Source organism: Pezoporus wallicus, unplaced genomic scaffold, assembly GCF_028554395.1.
Source record: "Pezoporus wallicus isolate ANWC-B61680 ecotype Strahan unplaced genomic scaffold, APGP_CSIRO_Pwel_v1 contig_11153, whole genome shotgun sequence".
NCBI lineage: Eukaryota > Metazoa > Chordata > Aves > Psittaciformes > Psittacidae > Pezoporus > Pezoporus wallicus.
The window spans coordinates 1029819-1047662 of record NW_026639099.1 but is presented as its reverse complement, the minus strand read 5'-3'; the positions used below and the strand labels follow the sequence as shown (position 1 = coordinate 1047662).

The 17844-nt window shown below is 65.3% G+C and overlaps 3 protein-coding genes across 3 annotated transcripts; all 3 read right to left on the bottom strand.

Annotated features, from left to right (window-relative positions):
- Window positions 1-681: 681 nt before the first annotated feature.
- Window positions 682-4670, bottom strand: SLC23A1 (solute carrier family 23 member 1). Its single transcript, XM_057413710.1, has 15 exons — window positions 4620-4670; window positions 4097-4168; window positions 3830-3931; window positions 3594-3751; window positions 3431-3519; window positions 3283-3350; window positions 3034-3215; window positions 2812-2932; window positions 2552-2708; window positions 2269-2416; window positions 2047-2152; window positions 1843-1972; window positions 1503-1646; window positions 1281-1376; window positions 682-1175 (listed from the first exon to the last, which is right to left on the bottom strand). The coding sequence occupies exons 1-15, from the start codon at window positions 4653-4655 to the stop codon at window positions 928-930; spliced, it is 1857 nt and encodes a 618-aa protein (XP_057269693.1). The 5' UTR covers window positions 4656-4670; the 3' UTR covers window positions 682-927.
- Window positions 4671-4933: 263 nt separating this feature from the next.
- On the bottom strand, window positions 4934-6188 carry MZB1 (marginal zone B and B1 cell specific protein). Its single transcript, XM_057413713.1, has 4 exons — window positions 5885-6188; window positions 5519-5625; window positions 5330-5434; window positions 4934-5225 (listed from the first exon to the last, which is right to left on the bottom strand). Exons 1-4 carry the CDS (start codon window positions 6071-6073, stop codon window positions 5048-5050), a joined length of 579 nt encoding a protein of 192 aa, XP_057269696.1. The 5' UTR covers window positions 6074-6188; the 3' UTR covers window positions 4934-5047.
- An 852-nt stretch (window positions 6189-7040) lies between these two features.
- PROB1 (proline rich basic protein 1) lies at window positions 7041-14389 on the bottom strand. Its single transcript, XM_057413730.1, has one exon. It carries the CDS (start codon window positions 11573-11575, stop codon window positions 7073-7075), a length of 4503 nt encoding a protein of 1500 aa, XP_057269713.1. The 5' UTR covers window positions 11576-14389; the 3' UTR covers window positions 7041-7072.
- Between the last annotated feature and the right edge of the window lie 3455 nt (window positions 14390-17844).

Here is a 17844-nt window from a genome sequence, read left to right as displayed (position 1 = left end):
CTCCCACACTGCCTGGCTGGGCCTGGGGTTCCTGACTGAACCAGAGCTGATAGCGGGGTGGGTGCTGTGGCTGTTGTTGAAGAGCGCTGGGGCTTTCTCCTGCTCCAGCCCCAGCAGGTGGGCGAAATGCTGGGAGAGGGCATTGCTGCCCAAAGAGGTGTTGCACACTGTCACATCCAGCCCTGCAGCAACACTGGGACAGCAGCAGGAGAGCGGGGGCTCTTCCATGCTGTGCCTGTGGGAGGTGTGAGCAGGTGTGTTTGCATCACTTGGGGGTTTGGGTGGGTTTTTCCCCCTTTTCACTTATTAAACTGTCCTGGTTTCGTTCCCTGATGGGTCTGACAAGGGCTTGTGCTGAACCACCCCCCACTGCACTGGGGTTGGGACAGAAGCCCCCTGACCGTGGGGCTGCTCGGCCTGGGTGAAACCCAGCACGTGTCGATGTGGGACAGCCCAGGCAGGAGCATGGCAAGGTGCTGACGCCTTTGCAATGCAGGAAGGGTGGGGGGGATGGTGCAGGATGCGGCAAAGACACTGGGAGGGCTTCGATCTTATTTTATTACTTTCAATGCATGATCTTGAAGTCGGCCTCTTACACTGGTGTGGATGCTGCACCCCACACAGAGCCCACGCCGGGTAGCCCTGCCGAAGCCAAGGCCACAGCGTGACAGTCCATGGCTCTGGAGGTGTCTGACGAGCTTCAGGCTGAAGGAGCTCCACCAGCCAAAGCTTGGTGGAGCGGTGACCCCGGGGGCCGTGGTCCCCAGGCCGGCACCCGGGAGCTTGGGCTGTCCCCAAAGGGCAGCTTGGAGTTTCCCTAATCCTGCGTTGGAGATGAGCACCGGAAGCCTCGGCTTTGGTGCCCCGACAGCACCCATGGAGCTCGGCTCGGCTTCTGCAGCACCGGGGCACGAGCCCTCCCCTCGCTCACACCTTGGTGCACACCGAGACCCCATCGGCCGCGTCCTGCACGTCTGTGGCCTCCACGCCACCGCCCCTCGCCCGGGCCTTGAACCCGGTGAACAGGGGGCAGATGGGAACCCGCCGGAGCCACCGGCTGCGCCGCACAGCGCCCATCCCGAAGGGGAAGTCGTAGCTCCGGAGGCTGGCGCGGGAGGTGCTGTCCGAGTGCGCGCCCGCCTTCCACTGCACCAGCCCTCGCTCCTCCTGCGTCCCTGTGGCAGCCGGCGCCGGGTCAGACCCCTTGCCCCGTGAGCCCCTCTTGTAGCTCCAAACCAGTCCCCCCAGTTAGTCCTTGTGGCCCCGTGTGCTTCCATTACCCGGGATGGTGTTGTCCAGGACGAAGGCGATGAGCCCCCCGACAAACATCTCCGTCGTCAGCAGCACCGTCAGGATCTGGTCCAGCTCGGGGACACCTGCGAGAGCGCGGGGACTGAGCCAGGCCGTGCTGCGGGGAGCCGGGTTCACCTCATTAATCCATGGATCTGCCCTCTTCGCTCCCCAGACCCGCAGCACCGGGGCTCGCCGTGCCGGGCGGGTACCTGTGTTAATGGCCTTGGGGTGGGAATCCAGGTAGTTTGGCAGCGTCAGCCCAAAGAACATGGCGAAGCCCAGCACGAAGAGGTTGCGGGAGGAGTTCATGTCGACGAACTGCAGGTTGGAGAGGCCGACGGCCGTGATCATGCCTGCCGGGGAGACACGGCTGTGCTGGAGGTGCCCACGGTGCTGCTGGTGCCAGCCGGAAGCCGGCACCGGGGTGCGATGGTGGCTCAAAGCCCACCCCGCATCCCCCGGGCTCCCCCTGAGCCTGCAGGGAAAGGGCCCCAGGGTGCCGGTGGCAGCGCGGTGGGTGGGTTTGAGGGGTGGCTGCGGCGGGGTTACCGAACAAGGTGCAGAACATCCCCCCGAGGACGGGGTCGGGCAGGGAGGCGAAGAGCGCCGTGAACTTCCCGATGGTGCCCAGCAGGAGCATGATCCCAGCCCCGTACTGGATCACCCTCCTGCTCCCCACCTGCACGGAAACGGGCAGCGGGTGACGGTGCCTATGTGCCCCGGCCGAGCGGGACCCAGCCCAGGCCCCGATACCTTTGTGATGCCCAGGACACCAATGTTGGGGCTGGAGGAGGTGGAGCCGTTGCCGGTGCCCAGCAGCCCCGCGATGATGCAGGAGACGCCTTCAGTGAAAATGCCCCTGGGAACAGCACGGACGGGCTGGTCCCCACCGCTGCTGCCCCGCAGCATCCCTGCCCGGTCCCACAGGGATCTGTGGCATGAGCGGGGCACCAGGGTGGGGGGCAGCTGCTGTACCTGTTGATGGCGTGCACGGGGGGCGGGGGGGCTCCTGCCAGCCGGGCACAGGAGTAGTAGTCCCCAATGGACTCGATGATGCCCGCCAGTGTGGCACTGAACATGCCCAGCACCGCCGCCGAGGTCACCGTGGGCAGACCCCACTGGCCTGCCGGGAGCAGAGCACAATGCCAGGGTCCCAACACAGGGACCTGGCACCAACAGTGCTCCCCAGCCCAACTGATGCTGCATCCCTCAGGGTGAAGGGGCGTTGAAGGGACCCGTGCCTCTGCCTGGCACTCACAGGGGTAGGGCACCCGAAACCAGGGTGCCACGGACAGGATCTCCCCCCTTGCATCCGTCCTGGCCTTGTATCCGTACGCCTCGGGCTCGCTGGGGAAGACGCCGGTGCGCGTCAGCACATAGCAGAGCAGCCACACCACCATGATGGCCATGATGATCTGCAGGGGCACGGACCCGGCACACCCCCTGCATCGCCCGTGTGTAGAAACAGGGGGGGTTTGGGGATGCTCCAGGACCTGGTGGCTCCCGGCCAGTCCCTACCGGGAACATCTTGAAGATCTGGATGCGGAGCAGCACGAAGCCCCTGCCGCGCCGGTAGCCGGGCAGGCAGATGGTGACGTGCCGCAGGTACTGCGCGAACAGGACGATCAGGAAGATGGTCCTGGGGGGAAGAGAGATGGGGGAGGCCCCTCGTACCCCAGCATCCTCCTGGCTCCATTAGGGACACCCCGACCCCTTTGTCCCCCCATCCCCGTGCCGTACAGCGCGGCGATGCCCCAGTGGGAGCCGGCCCGCTCGCCGGCCGCCTGGAACACGGAGAGCCCGATGAGGGACACGGTGGGAGTGACGGTCAGCGGCCCGATGTAGCTGAGCAGCGCCCCGGGCAGCCCCAGCAGCCCGATGGCCACCTCCACCAGGCTGGACACGACGATGGCTCCCTGGATCTGCAGGGAGGGCAGGGGTCAGTGCGCTGTGGGGCGCTGCGGGGTCCCGGGGCAGCGTGGGCCGTACCTCTCGCATGCGGGGCTGCCAGATGTGGGACGTGTTGAGCGGCAGCACCCAGTTGCCGTAGATCTGCTCTGGGGATGGAGGGGGATGAGGTGGTGCCTGGATGGGGGGGGGGAGTGGCTGGATCCCCCCTGCTCCCCTCTGGCCTCACCTTCAGGGGGGCAGCGCCACTTCTCCAGGGCCAGGATGGACTTGGCTGGGACGAGGAAGGCCAGAGCGCTCGCCTGGAAGAGGGGCAGCCTGGGAGGGACAGGGGATGCTGTGCCCATGGCCTGCGGAGCAGCAGTGGGTCCCCCCCGGTGCCGCGGCTCTACCTGATGCCCACGGTGGTCTGGATGAGGGTGGTGATGCCAACGCAGGTGAAGATGGTGCCGATGAGGTAGCTGACGGTGAGCTGGTCCTTGCCCACGCACAGGCTCTCAGCCAGCAGGAAGGGGACTGCAATGGTGCCGCTGAAGCAGGTCAGGTAGTGCTGGGGGGGAAGGGGGGGCTCAGCGGGGCTGGGGTGGGAGCAGGAGCCCATGGGGGCTGCCCCCCTTGCAGGCTGTACCTGGAAGCCGAGCAGGATGCAGAGGTACCAGGGGGGCACATCCTCGATCTTGTAGAGCATGTCCACCTCCGGCCGGGGGGCCCTGGCACCCTCCTTGGGCTCCTGGCGTGTGGGGACTCGGCTCAGCCCCAGCTCGCCACAGGGACCCCGCAGTGTCCCCAGGGGTGGCACAGGGACCCCCTGCGCCCTCAGGGATGCGGGGGTCCCGCTCCCGGTGTCCGCGCGATGGTGCAGTGCAGGAGGGTTCGGGGGTGCCCCGGTACTCACCCTGCCTGCTGCAGGCGGCTCCTTCCCAGGGGGACAAGGGGGGTCGGTGGGGGTGGGAGCCAGGCTCCCATTCTGGCAGTGAGGGCGAGGAGGAGCCGGGTCAGGGCTGTCCCGGGTGTCCCATGGGAGCGGGGCTCTGCCCTGGGGACTCAAGGGCCGCGGCTCCGCACGTGCGGCGGCTCCGATCCCAGAGAGGGGCCTGGGCTCCAACCCCACCGGTCCCTGCGGGATGGTTTGTCCCCAGGGGAGGTTGGGGGGGGGGATCCCCCCTGCCCCTGGGTGCCTGGACCACGCTGCCAGCACAGCCAGTCCCGGCCGCAGCATCCCCGCATGTCCCCTTGGTCCCGGGCTCCACCGCAGCCCCCAGGCTCACCCCATCCTTTGCCTTTTGCTGGGCATCACAGCCCTGAGCTGGCCACCGCTGGGGGCTCCAGTCCCTCCCGTCACCCACCTCCCTCCCTGCTGCCTGGGATACGGCTGAGGAGGGGACGGGGATGGGGATGGTGTCAGAGGCTGCGTTCACCTGGGGCTGAGCCAGGTCTCCCGAGCGCGTCCCCATCCTCCGGTGATGCGGCCCCGGCGGCGATGTCACCGCACGGGGGTTTTATGGCCATGGGGAAGGACTTTAGTCACCACCCGGGCCGTGGCACGGGGTGGCAGGCAGCGAGGCCACCATTGGCTGCGGGTTGTGAAACCGAGGAGTGCTGCCTCGGGGACGGATCAGCCATTAACTGCTTTAATTGGGGCTGGCACCGCGGGCGCGCAGCACCGCGCTGGTCAAACATTAGAGCCCGGAGCAGCCCCGCTGGGGGGCCGGGGTGTCGGCGGCATCACGGAGGGACGCGGCGACAGCGGCGATGGGGAGCTCCCGCCTCCCGGCGCGGCGGCTCCCGCTGGGGACGAAGTCGGTTCCGAAGGTCGCCGGGGCATTAAGCATTAACCGCAGCGGGGCTACAGCTCGTTCTGCAGCGCCTTGGGGGAGGCCGCCCCCCCGGCCTTGCCGCCGGTGCAGGGCCCCTTGTCCCCGTGGCACAGCAGCTCCCGCAGCGCGGCCGGGCCCCGCCGGTGCGCCCCATAGACCCGCGCCTCGCCCCGCTCCCCCACGGCGCCGTGGCACATCTTGGACAGCCTGCGGGGAGCCACGTGTGGGGCACAGCGAGCCCCTGCCATGGTGAGGAGGGGACAGTGCCCGGCACCCCCCCACGGCCAACACACACCCCCCTTCCCCTTTACCTGCCCGGCCAGGGGCCCCCCGTCACCATCACACTCATGGGCTCCTGCACTGGCAGCCCCGGCCCCGCCAGACGCTTCTCCCCATCCAGCTCCTGCACCCCATAGCTGCGGGGAGAGGCAGGGGGTGGTGAGACCCCACCTCTGGGACACCCCATCCCCAGGGACACCCCACAGGGACACCCCGCTCACCTCTCCCAGCCCTGCGAGCAGCTCCTCTCCAGCACCTCCATGTAGTCGGACTCGCTCAGCACCTTCTTGCCCACTTTCCCCTCTGCCCTGCTGAGCTGCTCCTCAATCTGGGGTGAAAAAGGGCAGAAATGGGCCAGTAATGGTGGCAGCCTCCATCATGACCCTGCGCCCCAGCGGGCAGGGGTCTGCATCCTCTTCCTTGAGGCCCAGCAGTGGAAGCGCTTTTGCATGGGGATGGTGGCTCCATGAGCAAGGGAGCTCGCTGGCCCCAAAGGGCTGCTCTGGGGATCCAGCAGCACCTCCCCAGCCAGAGCATCCCCGCGGGGCTCTCGCTCCCGGTGCTGGGCCCCTCTCCCCGCTCCCCACCTGGAAGGCGATGGCGTGGCAGGCGTCGCAGAGCAGGGACTCGGGCATGTGGGGCGAGAGCCGCTCCTCGGCGCTGAGCCGCGGTGCGGGGATGGAGCGGGCCGGGGCGGCGGGGGGGTCCCCGCACATCCCCTCCCCTCCCGTCCCTGTCAGCAGGCTCAGGAGCAGCCACAGCAGCGCCGGCTGCATCCTGCCGCGGTGCGGTGGTGCCGGGGGGCAGCGGGGGGCCGATGTAACCCCCGGGCACTGATGCGTGCCTGAGGCACCTGCATCCGGCTGACGTGGCCGTCCCCGGGGTGTTGGGGCGGGGTGCATGGGGTGTCCCTGGCCCCTCTCGGGGAGGGGTTTGGTGTGAATCAGTCCAGGCCTGAGCCTGGACACAAACCCTCCCTGGGATGGCTTGATCCTACCTGGGATGGGGATGGGATGGCGACTTGGGGCTCAGGGATGGGGCTTGGGGGTCAAGGCTGGGTTTGCCGGTCAGAGATGGGGTCTGGGGTCAGGGCTGGGGGTTCAGGAGTGAGGCTTGAGGATCAGGGTTTGGAGTTCAAGGCTGGGTCTCAGGGATGAGATGTGAGGTTCAGGACTGAGCTTCGGTGCTCAGTTTGGGGTTCAAGGACTGGGGACTCAGATCAGAGGTCTGAGGCTCAGCGTTGGGGTTTGGGGTTCAAGGGCTGGGTTCAGGGCTTACTGATGATCACAGAACCCCCGCCTGCTCCCCTTGGACACTCTGGGACAGATGGACATGGATGGACTGCAGTGCCCAAGTCCTTCAGCCCCCCAAAGTGCCAGCGGGAGCCCCTGACCCCCTTTACAGACCACACAAAGACAGGGTGAAGATGGAACATTTAATGGTGTCTCAGCATCTTCACTGCTGTGCCAGGGTGTCCGTGCTGCAGCTGTGGCCATTCAAACAGCCCAGGTCTTCCTTGGGACAGGACCAGCAACACTGGGAAAGCGGGGGCCGTGCATCTGGTCCCTTTGCTCCCCCCCCCCCCCGGGGCTGCCACATGCTCACATTGGGATATGCTTTTCCTCCCCATTCCCATGCAGTCCATTGAGGTCCAGCCAGTGCAAACTCCTGCTCAGCTCCTCAGCAGCTCAGTCGTGGACAGCGGGGCTCTCCCACGCTGGGGATGATGCTTACGTTGGGATTAAAGCCCGGCCACTCACATCCATCGAGGACCATCACATCCGGAGCAGTTGTCCCTGCTCGGGCCTTGCAGGGCTGGTGCGGGCAGGGGGCTGGCCAGGGCCAGGGCTGGCCCGCATCCCTGTGGGGATATAGTACAGGCTCTCCAGGCACCCACAGTCGGGACCCCCCGCAGCGGGCGGCCCCTCGCCCTTGGGAGCAGAGCTGAAGGTCCCAGAGAAGCTGGGGTTGTCAGCAGCCGGCGGCTCAGGGTGCACTGGAGACGGGGCAGAGGGTGCCGGGGGTACCGGGAGCCCCTGGAAGCCACTGTAGGGCACATAAGGCGGGCCATAGACCCCCGGTGGCATGACCAGGGGGTTGTAAGGAGCTTGGTAGAGCCCGGCGTGCGATGCCACTGGTGGGACGAGCACCTCCAGGTACTGCCCGGTCTCGGGGTCGTACAGTGTTTTCAGCTGGGGCTGCCGTGGGGGCTCCATGTAGTAGCATTTCCCACTGTCGGGATCCACGAGCATCCTCCGCTGTGTGGGCAGGTGGGGAGCAAAGGGCTTGGTGGAGCTTGGTGTGTTCTTACTGCTTGGAGAGGCACCATCAGTCCTCCTTAGGAAGTGGGGAGCATCCTCGAGGCGAGGCTGAGGCTGGGCTGAGGGCACCGGGTGCTCTGCAGCCACAAGGCCTTCGGGGGGTCGGGGAAGGTGGGGCTCGGCGCTGGGTTTGCTCCAGGGCACTTCCCCACCGGGCAGGGGTGACACACCGGCCCCCAGTGGAGCACTGGCCGGGCTGGGGACCAGCGGGGATCCAAAGAATGAGCTGGCCATGCTGGAGACTGGTGGGTGTCCAAAGGAAGTGGGGTCTGGGTTGGTGCCCAAGGGGGATCCAAAGGATGTGCTGGATTGATTGGAGACCAAGGGGCTCTCAAAAGAAGCACTGGCTGAGTTAGGGACCAGGGGGGTCCCAAAGGATGTGCTGGATCGACTGGGGACCAATGGGGTGCCAAAGAATGCATTGGCTGAGTTAGGGACCAAGGAGGTCCCAAAAGATGCACTGGCTGAGTTAGGGACCAAGGGGGTCCCAAAGGATACACTTGATGGATTAGGGACCAAAGAGGTCCCAAATGATGCACTGCACAGGCTGGGGATTAAAGGGGTCCCAAGGGATGCACTGGCTGGGTAGGGGATCAAGGGGGTCCCAAAAGACTTGTTGGTAGGGTTGGAGACCAAGGAAGTCCCATACGATACGCTGGCCAGGCTGGAGGCTGATGGGTAGCCAAAGGGTGAGTTGGTCATGCTGGGGACTGTGGCAGTCCCGAAAGATGTGCTGGCTGGCTTGGGGACAAAGGGGGTCCCAAAGGGTGGACTGGCAAGGTTGGGGACCAAGGGGGCCCCAAAGGGTGCACTGGCTGGGTTGGGGACTGCAGGGGTCACAAGGGGTGCACTGCTTGGGTTGGGGACTGCAGGGGTCCCAAAGGGTGCAGTGATTGGGTTGGGGGCTGCAGGGGTCCCAAAGGGTGCAGTGATTGGGTTGGGGGCTGCAGGGGTCCCAAAGGGTGCAGTGATTGGGTTGGGGGCTGCAGGGGTCCCAAAGGGTGCAGTGATTGGGTTGGGGGCTGCAGGGGTCCCAAAGGGTGCAGTGATTGGGTTGGGGGCTGCAGGGGTCCCAAAGGGTGCAGTGATTGGGTTGGGGGCTGCAGGGGTCCCAAAGGGTGCAGTGATTGGGTTGGGGGCTGCAGGGGTCCCAAAGGGTGCAGTGATTGGGCTGGGGACTGCAGGGGTCCCAAAGGGTGCAGTGGCCGGGCTGGGGAGTGCAGGGGTCCCAAAGGACCCGCTGGCCGCGCTGGGGACCGAGGGCAGCGTTGGCACCGGAGCGGGTTTGGGGGCTTTCTCCGGAATTGCCAAGTAGTTGGAGTTCTCCGCCGGGGCAGCGGGAGGAGCCGGCTCGGTGGCTGCCGGCCACGTCGGTGGACGCTCCCAGGGCTCCCTCCGCTCCGGCAGCCGGGTAGGGGCAGCCTCACCGCCCTCCCCACCTCGGAACGGGGCGACGGGGCCGGAGCCACCCTCGGAGCCGCCGCTCCCCACCGACACCAGCCGGGCCGGGGCCCGGGGCTGCCCCTGCTCTCTTGCGGGCGGCTCTGGCGCGCTTCTTGCTGCCGGCTTCCCCGGCTGCGGGGGCGCGGTGCTGCCAGCCACCGACCCGGGATGGGGGTCACCGCTGCCGGGGAGCCCTCCGGGGCCACCGTGGCCGTGTCCTTCCGTGGGGCTCGGTGGCGGCGGCGGGAGCAGGACGGTTTTCTCTGTCCGCAGCACCGCGCTGCTCTGAGCCGGGAACCCTTCCCCGGACCGCGGGCCCAGCAGCACGTGGAGGTGGGTCTCCATGTGGGGCACCCCCTCGGCCGTCGCTGCCCGCGGCGGGACCCGGATCTCGCTGCGCTCCCGGCGCGGGGGGGACGCCGGCGGCCCCTCCGCTGCAGCCGAACCCCGTCGTGTGGCCTGGACCCTGGTGATGTGCACGGGGGAGCGGCGCGGGGGTGAGGAGCGGCTGCCCCGGGCACGCAGCGGGGCCGGCTCTGCCGGCACCTCCTCGTGTCCCGGCTGCGGCGCTGGCTCCCGGCGGCACACCGAGCTGCAGTGGATCACCAGCGGGGCGGCCGGGGCCGGCTCCGCGCTGCTCGGCGGGGCCGTGGTGCCGCGGGATGCGCCGGCGGTCCCGAAGCAGAGGTTGTAGCTGCTCTTCAGCAGCTTGCGCACGTCGCGGGGTTGCGGGATGCGACCCTTCCCCTTCTCCTCCGGCTTGGGGGGGACGGGCGGCGGGGACCGCCGTGCCGGGGGACTGGAGGGCTGGCGCGGCGCCGCCGGGGGCTTCTCCTCGTGTCGGTTCTGCGGCACCAGCCTCACGTCCTGTGCCCGGGAGGTGAAGGTGCGGCGCGGCGGCACAGCAGGGAAGGTGTCGGGCTCGGCGGGCAGGGTCTGCGGGTGGCCGGGGCAGATGGCTCGCTGCCTCAAGCTGGGCCAGGGCTTCGGAGCTCTCCCAAACCTCGGGGCGACATCCAGCACCTTCCCCACTCCAGGCTGCGCTTCGAACAAGGCACGTGCTTGCCGGTAGCGGATCCTCTCCGGCGGCGGCTCCTCGGTGGTGCCGGGCAGCCAGTGGCCCTCCATCACCTCCTGGTACTTGAGCCTCTCGTTGAGCTCATTGAAGGTCTTCTTCAGCTTGCAGACGTTCTCCCTGGTCGCCTTGCTCAGCACCACCCCCTTGGTGGGGTGGGTGGTGGCGGCGTTCCCCATGGCCACCGGCGCCACCGGCATCCCGCCACCCCGCAAGTCCTCCGCTGAGAAGCTGCAGTCGGAGCGGGATAAGGAGCTGGACTTGCCTTCCAGACCATCACCCAGCAGGTCGGTGCCGGCGGAGGATGGCCCCGAAGAGGTCGAGCTGCCCCGCAGCCCCTTCTGCTCCATCTTGATCCTCTGCTCGTACTGCATTTTCTTGGCGAGGACGTTCTTCACCAGGCAAGAGGCCGCCCTGGTCTTGCTGGTGTCGGCATCCAGGGAAGCTGTCTTCATGAACTGCTTGTAGTTGAGCCTAAAGTCCTCACCGATGGCTCTGCCCTTGCTGGGGGGCTCCTTCCTGGCAGGGGGCACGGGCTGCGGGGCCGGGGCATCCCCCCGGGGGACAAAACCTGTTTCCTTCCTTTCCTTCCTCTTCAGCAGGATCTGCCGCTTCGGGACAGTCCTCTTCTTGCCATGGCCCTTCCTGGCCTCACCGCTCTCCAGCTCCACATCCACGCACTCGAACTGTTCCTTTCCCAGCAAGCCCAGCAGCTCCCCGTCCATGCCGGCGGGGAAGGGCCAGCACACCCTGCCGTGGAGAGGTGCCGCGGTGCCCCGGGGCTCGCCGCCAGCCATCGGCCACCTCCGCGGCCGCCCGCCGTCCTCCGACAGTGAGTTGGAGAGGCTGGAGGAGGTGTGGGAGCTGCACATGTCGAGCCGGGAGCCGGGGGGACCAGAGATGCTCCGGAAAGCCCTGGCCGTGAGTGCCCGCACCTCGCCGTCCACCTCATCCGAATCGCTGGGCCCCTCGCAGAGCATCCCCCTGGGCAGAGCCAGCTCCCCGCTGCCGGTGGTGGTGGCGGTGGTGGCAGCCTGCCGGTCCCCACCGAGGGGACCCATCCTGCCGCCCTGTCCCGGCCCTGGGCTATTCTTAGCCGCGATGGACAGCTGAGCCTGCCGCGGGCGTGCGAGGGGGCCGGGCGGCGGGGGGACGCTGGGGGCAGCCCTGGGGGGGGTCCCCCCCTCCTCGTCCAGGAACTCCAGGCAGTCCTTGAAGGTCTCCGTCCCGTCGGAGCACAGGGCAGAGTGGTAGGACGACACGGAGGAGCCCGACATGCTCTTGGCGAGGTCGTCGCGGGGGAGGCCGGGGAGGTGGCCCTCCTCCTCCTCCGACACGGAGCGCCGGCCGTCCCCGCTGCTGCGGCCGCCCTCGCCATCGGTGCCGGGCAGCTCGGCGTGGGACAGCAGCACCGGGTCCCTCTTCCCGCGGGGCATCATGGCAGGGGTGACCCCGAGGGGCGCCAGCGGGTGCCGGGGGGGCCCTCCCGGGCGCTGGGGACGCTCTGCCGGGGACGCCGGCTCGACCTTCTGGCTGCCTCGCCCTCACGGCGGCTGGACCCGGCGCAGCACTGAGCAGCCCCTTGATCACATGGACATCTGCGAGCGCCAGCCCGGGCCGGCGATGCCAAGCGCATTGCCGGGATGCCACCGCCACCCCCGGCCTTAGGGGGCTGCCGGGGGGCTGCCAGCACCATCCCCTGCCCCACACCCGCGCCGCTGATCCCCAAACCCACAGGTGAGGTGTCAGCACCCCGCACCCCATAGGGGTACCCGGATGGGTGCCCCCCACTGCAGCACTAGCTGGGGGACCCGCAGACTACTGCAGGCTTGTCCCATCCCCTGCAGGGCACAGTCGCAGCCCCAGGCTGCTGCTACATCCCCATCACGGCTCTTTTCCCAGTGCCTCTGCCTGCCCCACTGCAGTGGTCTCATCCTGGGGGCTTCCCGCAAACCCCACCCTGCCCCAAGCAGCAGCTCCCCCATAATTAGTCACAAGCAGCCAGGAGCCAACTCAAGGCTTCATGTCAAAGCAGGCACTGAGCACCTCTGGGACTCACTGGAGCCGAACGATGCACAGGTAGGACTGGCCCGTTTGGGGACACTCAGAGCAGGCTGCTGGGTGCCTGGCATGGCACGAGGGTCCCTGCAGCGTGCCGGCCCCGCTGCTGTCACCGCTGGAGCCCAGTCCTAGCTTTGGAGGGGGATTTTCACTGCACAGCAGCAGCAGCAGGTGCTTGCCGGCACTGCCAGACCCAGAGCAACCCGATGCCCAAGTCCTCTGGGTTCATGCAGGGACTAAATTTAAACTTTGGCACGGAGGAAGGCTCCATGGTAGCCGGTGTGGTGCTTAACCCTTTGCTGCCCAGCAGGGCTGTGCTTGCAGGTGGCATTTGTGCCCATGGGGAGGGGAGGAGACCTGCCTATGGGCAGCACTTGCCATCACAGTATCCTTGCGCGGGTGGCCTCAGTTCCTACAGCCTGGCTCTGCAGGAACCCAGTGGGATGTGGCGGCCAGCACAGGAGCCCCCTGCATAGCTCAGTGCACCCCAAAACCTTGGGCTGCTGCTTGGGTGCTCCATCCCCCTCTGGATGTGAGGGGTCCTTGGAGCATCCCAGAGTCCGGCTCCTGCTCCAGCACAGCTCATGGCAGCCTGGCAGGCACCTGCTGAGTCACTGCTGGCTCCAGCCCTGGGAGGCACAGGCGGGAGCACTGCGGGGATGAGCACACATCCACCTGCTGCTGGATTTGGATGTACAAGCAGAGGGGATGAAAGTCCCCTCGGGCTGAGCCGATCCCTTGGTCCACATCCCAGAGATGCTGTTTCATTCCCTCTCCTCTGCCAAGGGTCATGCCCAGCTTCCCAGTGCCACTGCCCCTCGGTGGGAGGGGGAGGTTGGTCCAGTTGGTACATCTGGGGTGCCACTGCTGGGGCAAGGAGGGAGGGCAGAGCAGAGACAAGGGGAACACGAGCTGTGGGAGCTGTAACCTAAACCCATCAACCTAGTGGGAGGATCCCTGCCGCAATCCCTGGGCAGGTGGGGAAAGGGCCTCATGCCTCTGCCTACATCTCCTGCTGCCCTGTGTGAGGCAGATTTAGGGCAACAACTCATGTAAAGAAGCAGCTTTAAACCTCCCTCTGCCTCTTTCCCAGCACAATTCCTGTTCCTGCTGCATCCTCCACTCCAGCTCTTGCCAAACCCTAAACGGTGTCAACAGCTGTGATAAACCGGAGGCTGCGAGGGTGGATGGAAACTACCACCGGAGGCTCGGCCCCTCATCCGCTTCCCCAGCACTCGCTCCCAGTGCTGCCGGCGACGGGATGACCCTGGACACCCCCTGCTCCATAGGGAAAAGCACGGCCGGCTGCAGCACGGGCTGCTGGCCTGGCAGGTTTCTTCCAACATCCCCGAGGCTGCCGGAACAACCTGTCTGGGTGTGTTGGAGCAGGGAGGGAACCGGCTGGGCAGCCCCGGCAGGGCAGCACACCAAGAGGCTGCACCTCCTGCTCCTGGGTCCATCCCCCCAGTGCGGTGTGGGGTGGGAATTCTAAGCAGGAAAGAGGGAGGAGGGCACGGTGGTGGTCCCAGCCGTTCTCCCACCAACCAGAATACACCCATTGAGAGCAGCGCGGGGTGGGGGTGTGGGAGCAGAACGAGGCACAAACACGTTACAGAACAACGGGTGGACCGGATTGAGCCGGACGTGTTCATTAAACACTGATTTACGTTTAAGTTACCGTGATGCTGCCTATGGACTTGCTACTGCCTTTACTTATTAACTCGGTTTCTGTGCCAGATCTGTGCATGCCCGCCTCCCGCGGCTGGGAAGCTTGCGGGAGGCAGCAAGGATGAAGGCAGGCCGTGCCTCTCCCATGCCGGACCCGCGTTACGCAGCCTCAGAGGAGCGGGAAACACCGGCCCTGCCTGGCAAAGGCTGCCGGCGGGTTTCGGAAGGGGTCTGGCCGTCCAGGCCACGCCGGCAGCTCCGTGCGTCAAGCCCTTCGGCACCCAGGGGTGGAACGTGTTCGCTCGGGGCAGACACCAACAGCTCGGGTTTATCAGTGACCGAGCCCTGGGCTCTCTGCGGTACGCACCGTGGTGCAGGCACGGCGCAGGGGCGATGCCGGGAGCGAAGCGGCCGCCCCACAGCGGGGCCCGGAGCGCGGCAGCCCCGCCGTGCCCATGGGCAGCCCCGGCCCGGGCCCGCTCCCCGCAGCGGGGACACGAGCGCACCCCGCGGACCGGGACAGGGGGCGGGCCCCGCGCTGGTCCCGCCCCACAGCACTGCTCACAGCCCGCGCCCGCATCGAGCCCCCCCCATCTCCCTCCCGGCCCCTCTGAGGACGGGAGATGCCCGCCGCGGTCACAGCCCCAGCCCCAGCCCCGGCCCCGCTCCCGGCTCCGGCTCCCCACGGCCTCACCGCCCGTCGCCATCTCCGGCACTGCCGACACAAATGGCGGCTCCCGCCGCCGAGACTTTCCCGTCTCCTAGCAACGCAGAGGCTCTCGGCCGCGTTCCCCCTCTCCGGTCTTAAAGGGCCCGCGCCACGGCTTCCACCTGAGAGCGGCCCCGTCCCAGCCCCGGGCTCAGCTTCCACCGAGCCGTGGAGACCCGCGGCTCTCCCGCTGGCTCCCTGCCGCTCCCGCCATGGTGCTGTGCCTCCATTTTGCATGGCACAGGCAGCCAAAGGCTACTATTGTGCGAGCAGAGGTACACGTTGTGGGAGGCAGGGTTATCCATTGTGTGAGGTGGGAGTTCACCGTTGTGTGAGGTGGGGGTTCATTGTGTGAGGTGGGGGTTCACCATTGTGTGAGGTAGGGGTTCATTGTGTGAGGTGGGGGTTCACCATTGTGTGAGGTGGGGGTTCACCATTGTGTGAGGTGTGTGTGTGGTGGGGGTTCACCTTTGTGTGTGGTGGGGGTTCTTTGTGTGTGGTTGGGGTTCATTGTGTGTGGTGGGGGTTCACCACTGTGTGAGGTGGGGGTTCACCATTGTGTGAGGTGGGGGTTCATTGTGTGAGGTGGGGGTTCACCACTTGTGTGAGGTAGTGGGGGTTCACCACTGTGTGAGGTGGGGGTTCACCATGTGTGAGGTGGGGGTTCATTGTGTGAGGTGGGGTTCACCACTGTGTGAGGTGGGGGTTCACCACTGTGTGAGGTGTGAGGGGTTCACCATTGTGTGAGGTAGGGGTTCATTGTGTGAGGTGGGGTTCACCACTGTGTGAGGTAGGTGAGAGGTGGGGGTTCACCATTGTGTGAGTTCATGTGTGAGGTGGGGGTTCACCATTGTGTGAGGTGGGGGTTCACCATTGTGTGAGGTAGGGGTTCACCATTGTGTGAGGTGGGGGTTCACCATTGTGTGAGGTGGGGGTTCACCATTGTGTGTGTGAGGTGGGGGTTCACCATTGTGTGAGGTGGGGTGTGAGGTCATTGTGTGTGTGAGGTAGGGGTTCATTGTGTGAGGTGGTGTGGGTTCACCACTGTGTGAGGTGGGGGTTCACCATTGTGTGAGGTGGGGGTTCATTGTGTGAGGTAGGGGTTCATTGTGTGAGGTGGGGGTTCACCACTGTGTGTGTGTGTGAGGTAGGGGTTCATTGTGTGAGGTAGGGGTTCATTGTGTGAGGTGGGGGTTCACCACAGTGTGAGGTGGGGGTTCACCATTGTGTGAGGGGGGTTCATTGTGTGAGGTATTGTGTGGTTTCATTGTGTGAGGTGGGGGTTCACCACTGTGTGAGGTGGGGGTTCACCATTGTGTGAGGTGGGGGTTCATTGTGTGAGGTAGGGGTTCATTGTGTGAGGTAGGGGTTCACCATTGTGTGAGGTGGGGGTTCACCATTGTGTGTGGTGGGGGTTCATTGTGTGAGGTAGGGGTTCAGTGTGTGAGGTGGGGGTTCATTGTGTGAGGTAGGGGTTCATTGTGTGTGTGAGGTGGGGGTTCATTGTGTGAGGTAGGGGTTCACCACTGTGTGAGGTGGGGGTTCACCATTGTGTGAGTGGGGGTTCATTGTGTGAGGTAGGGGTTCATTGTGTGAGGTGGGGGTTCATTGTGTGAGGTAGGGGTTCATTGTGTGAGGTAGGGGTTCATTGTGTGAGGTGGGGGTTCACCACTGTGTGAGGTGGGGGTTCATTGTGTGAGGTAGGGGTTCATTGTGTGAGGTGGGGGTTCACCACTGTGTGAGGTGGGGGTTCATTGTGTGAGGTAGGGGTTCATTGTGTGAGGTGGGGGTTCACCACTGTGTGAGGTGGGGGTTCACCATTGTGTGAGGTAGGGGTTCATTGTGTGAGGTGGGGGTTCACCACTGTGTGAGGTGGGGGTTCACCATTGTGTGAGGTGGGGGTTCATTGTGTGAGGTAGGGGTTCATTGTGTGAGGTGGGGGTTCACCATTGTGTGAGGTGGGGGTTCATTGTGTGAGGTAGGGGTTCACCACTGTGTGAGGTGGGGGTTCAACATTGTGTGAGGTGGGGGTTCACCACTGTGTGAGGTGGGGGTTCACCATTGTGTGAGGTGGAGTTTCATTGTGTGAGGTAGGGGTTCATTGTGTGAGGTGGGGGTTCATTGTGTGAGGTTGGGGTTCATTGTGTGAGGTGGGGGTTCACCACTGTGTGAGGTGGGGGTTCATTGTGTGAGGTAGGGGTTCATTGTGTGAGGTGGGGGTTCACCACTGTGTGTGAGGTGAGGGGTTCACCATTGTGGGAGGTGGGGGTTCACCACTGTGTGAGGTGGGGGTTCACCATTGTGTGAGGTAGGGGTTCATTGTGTGAGGTGGGGGTTCATTGTGTGAGGTAGGGGTTCATTGTGTGAGGTGGGGGTTCACCACTGTGTGAGGTGGGGGTTCACCATTGTGTGAGGTAGGGGTTCATTGTGTGAGGTGGGGGTTCATTGTGTGAGGTAGGGGTTCACCACTGTGTGAGGTGGGGGTTCACCACTGTGTGAGGTGGGGGTTCACCATTGTGTGAGGTAGGGGTTCATTGTGTGAGGTAGGGGTTCACCACTGTGTGAGGTGGGGGTTCACCATTGTGTGAGGTGGGGGTTCATTGTGTGAGGTGGGGGTTCACCACTGTGTGAGGTAGGGGTTCATTGTGTGAGGTGGGGGTTCACCATTGTGTGAGGTGGGGGTTCACCATTGTGTGAGGTAGGGGTTCATTGTGTGAGGTAGGGGTTCATTGTGTGAGGTGGGGGTTCACCACTGTGTGAGGTGGGGGTTCACCATTGTGTGAGGTATTGTGTGAGGTTTCATTGTGTGAGGTGGGGGTTCACCACTGTGTGAGGTAGGGGTTCATTGTGTGAGGTAGGGGTTCATTGTGTGAGGTAGGGGTTCATAGTGTGAGGTGGGGGTTCACCACAGTGTGAGGTGGGGGTTCACCATTGTGTGAGGTGGGGGTTCATTGTGTGAGGTGGGGGTTCATTGTGTGAGGTAGGGGTTCATTGTGTGAGGTGGGGGTTCACCACTGTGTGAGGTGGGGGTTCACCATTGTGTGAGGTGGGGGTTCATTGTGTGAGGTAGGGGTTCATTGTGTGAGGTAGGGGTTCACCACTGTGTGAGGTGGGGGTTCACCATTGTGTGAGGTGGGGGTTCATTGTGTGAGGTAGGGGTTCAGTGTGTGAGGTGGGGGTTCATTGTGTGAGGTAGGGGTTCATTGTGTGAGGTGGGGGTTCACCATTGTGTGAGGTGGGGGTTCATTGTGTGAGGTAGGGGTTCACCAC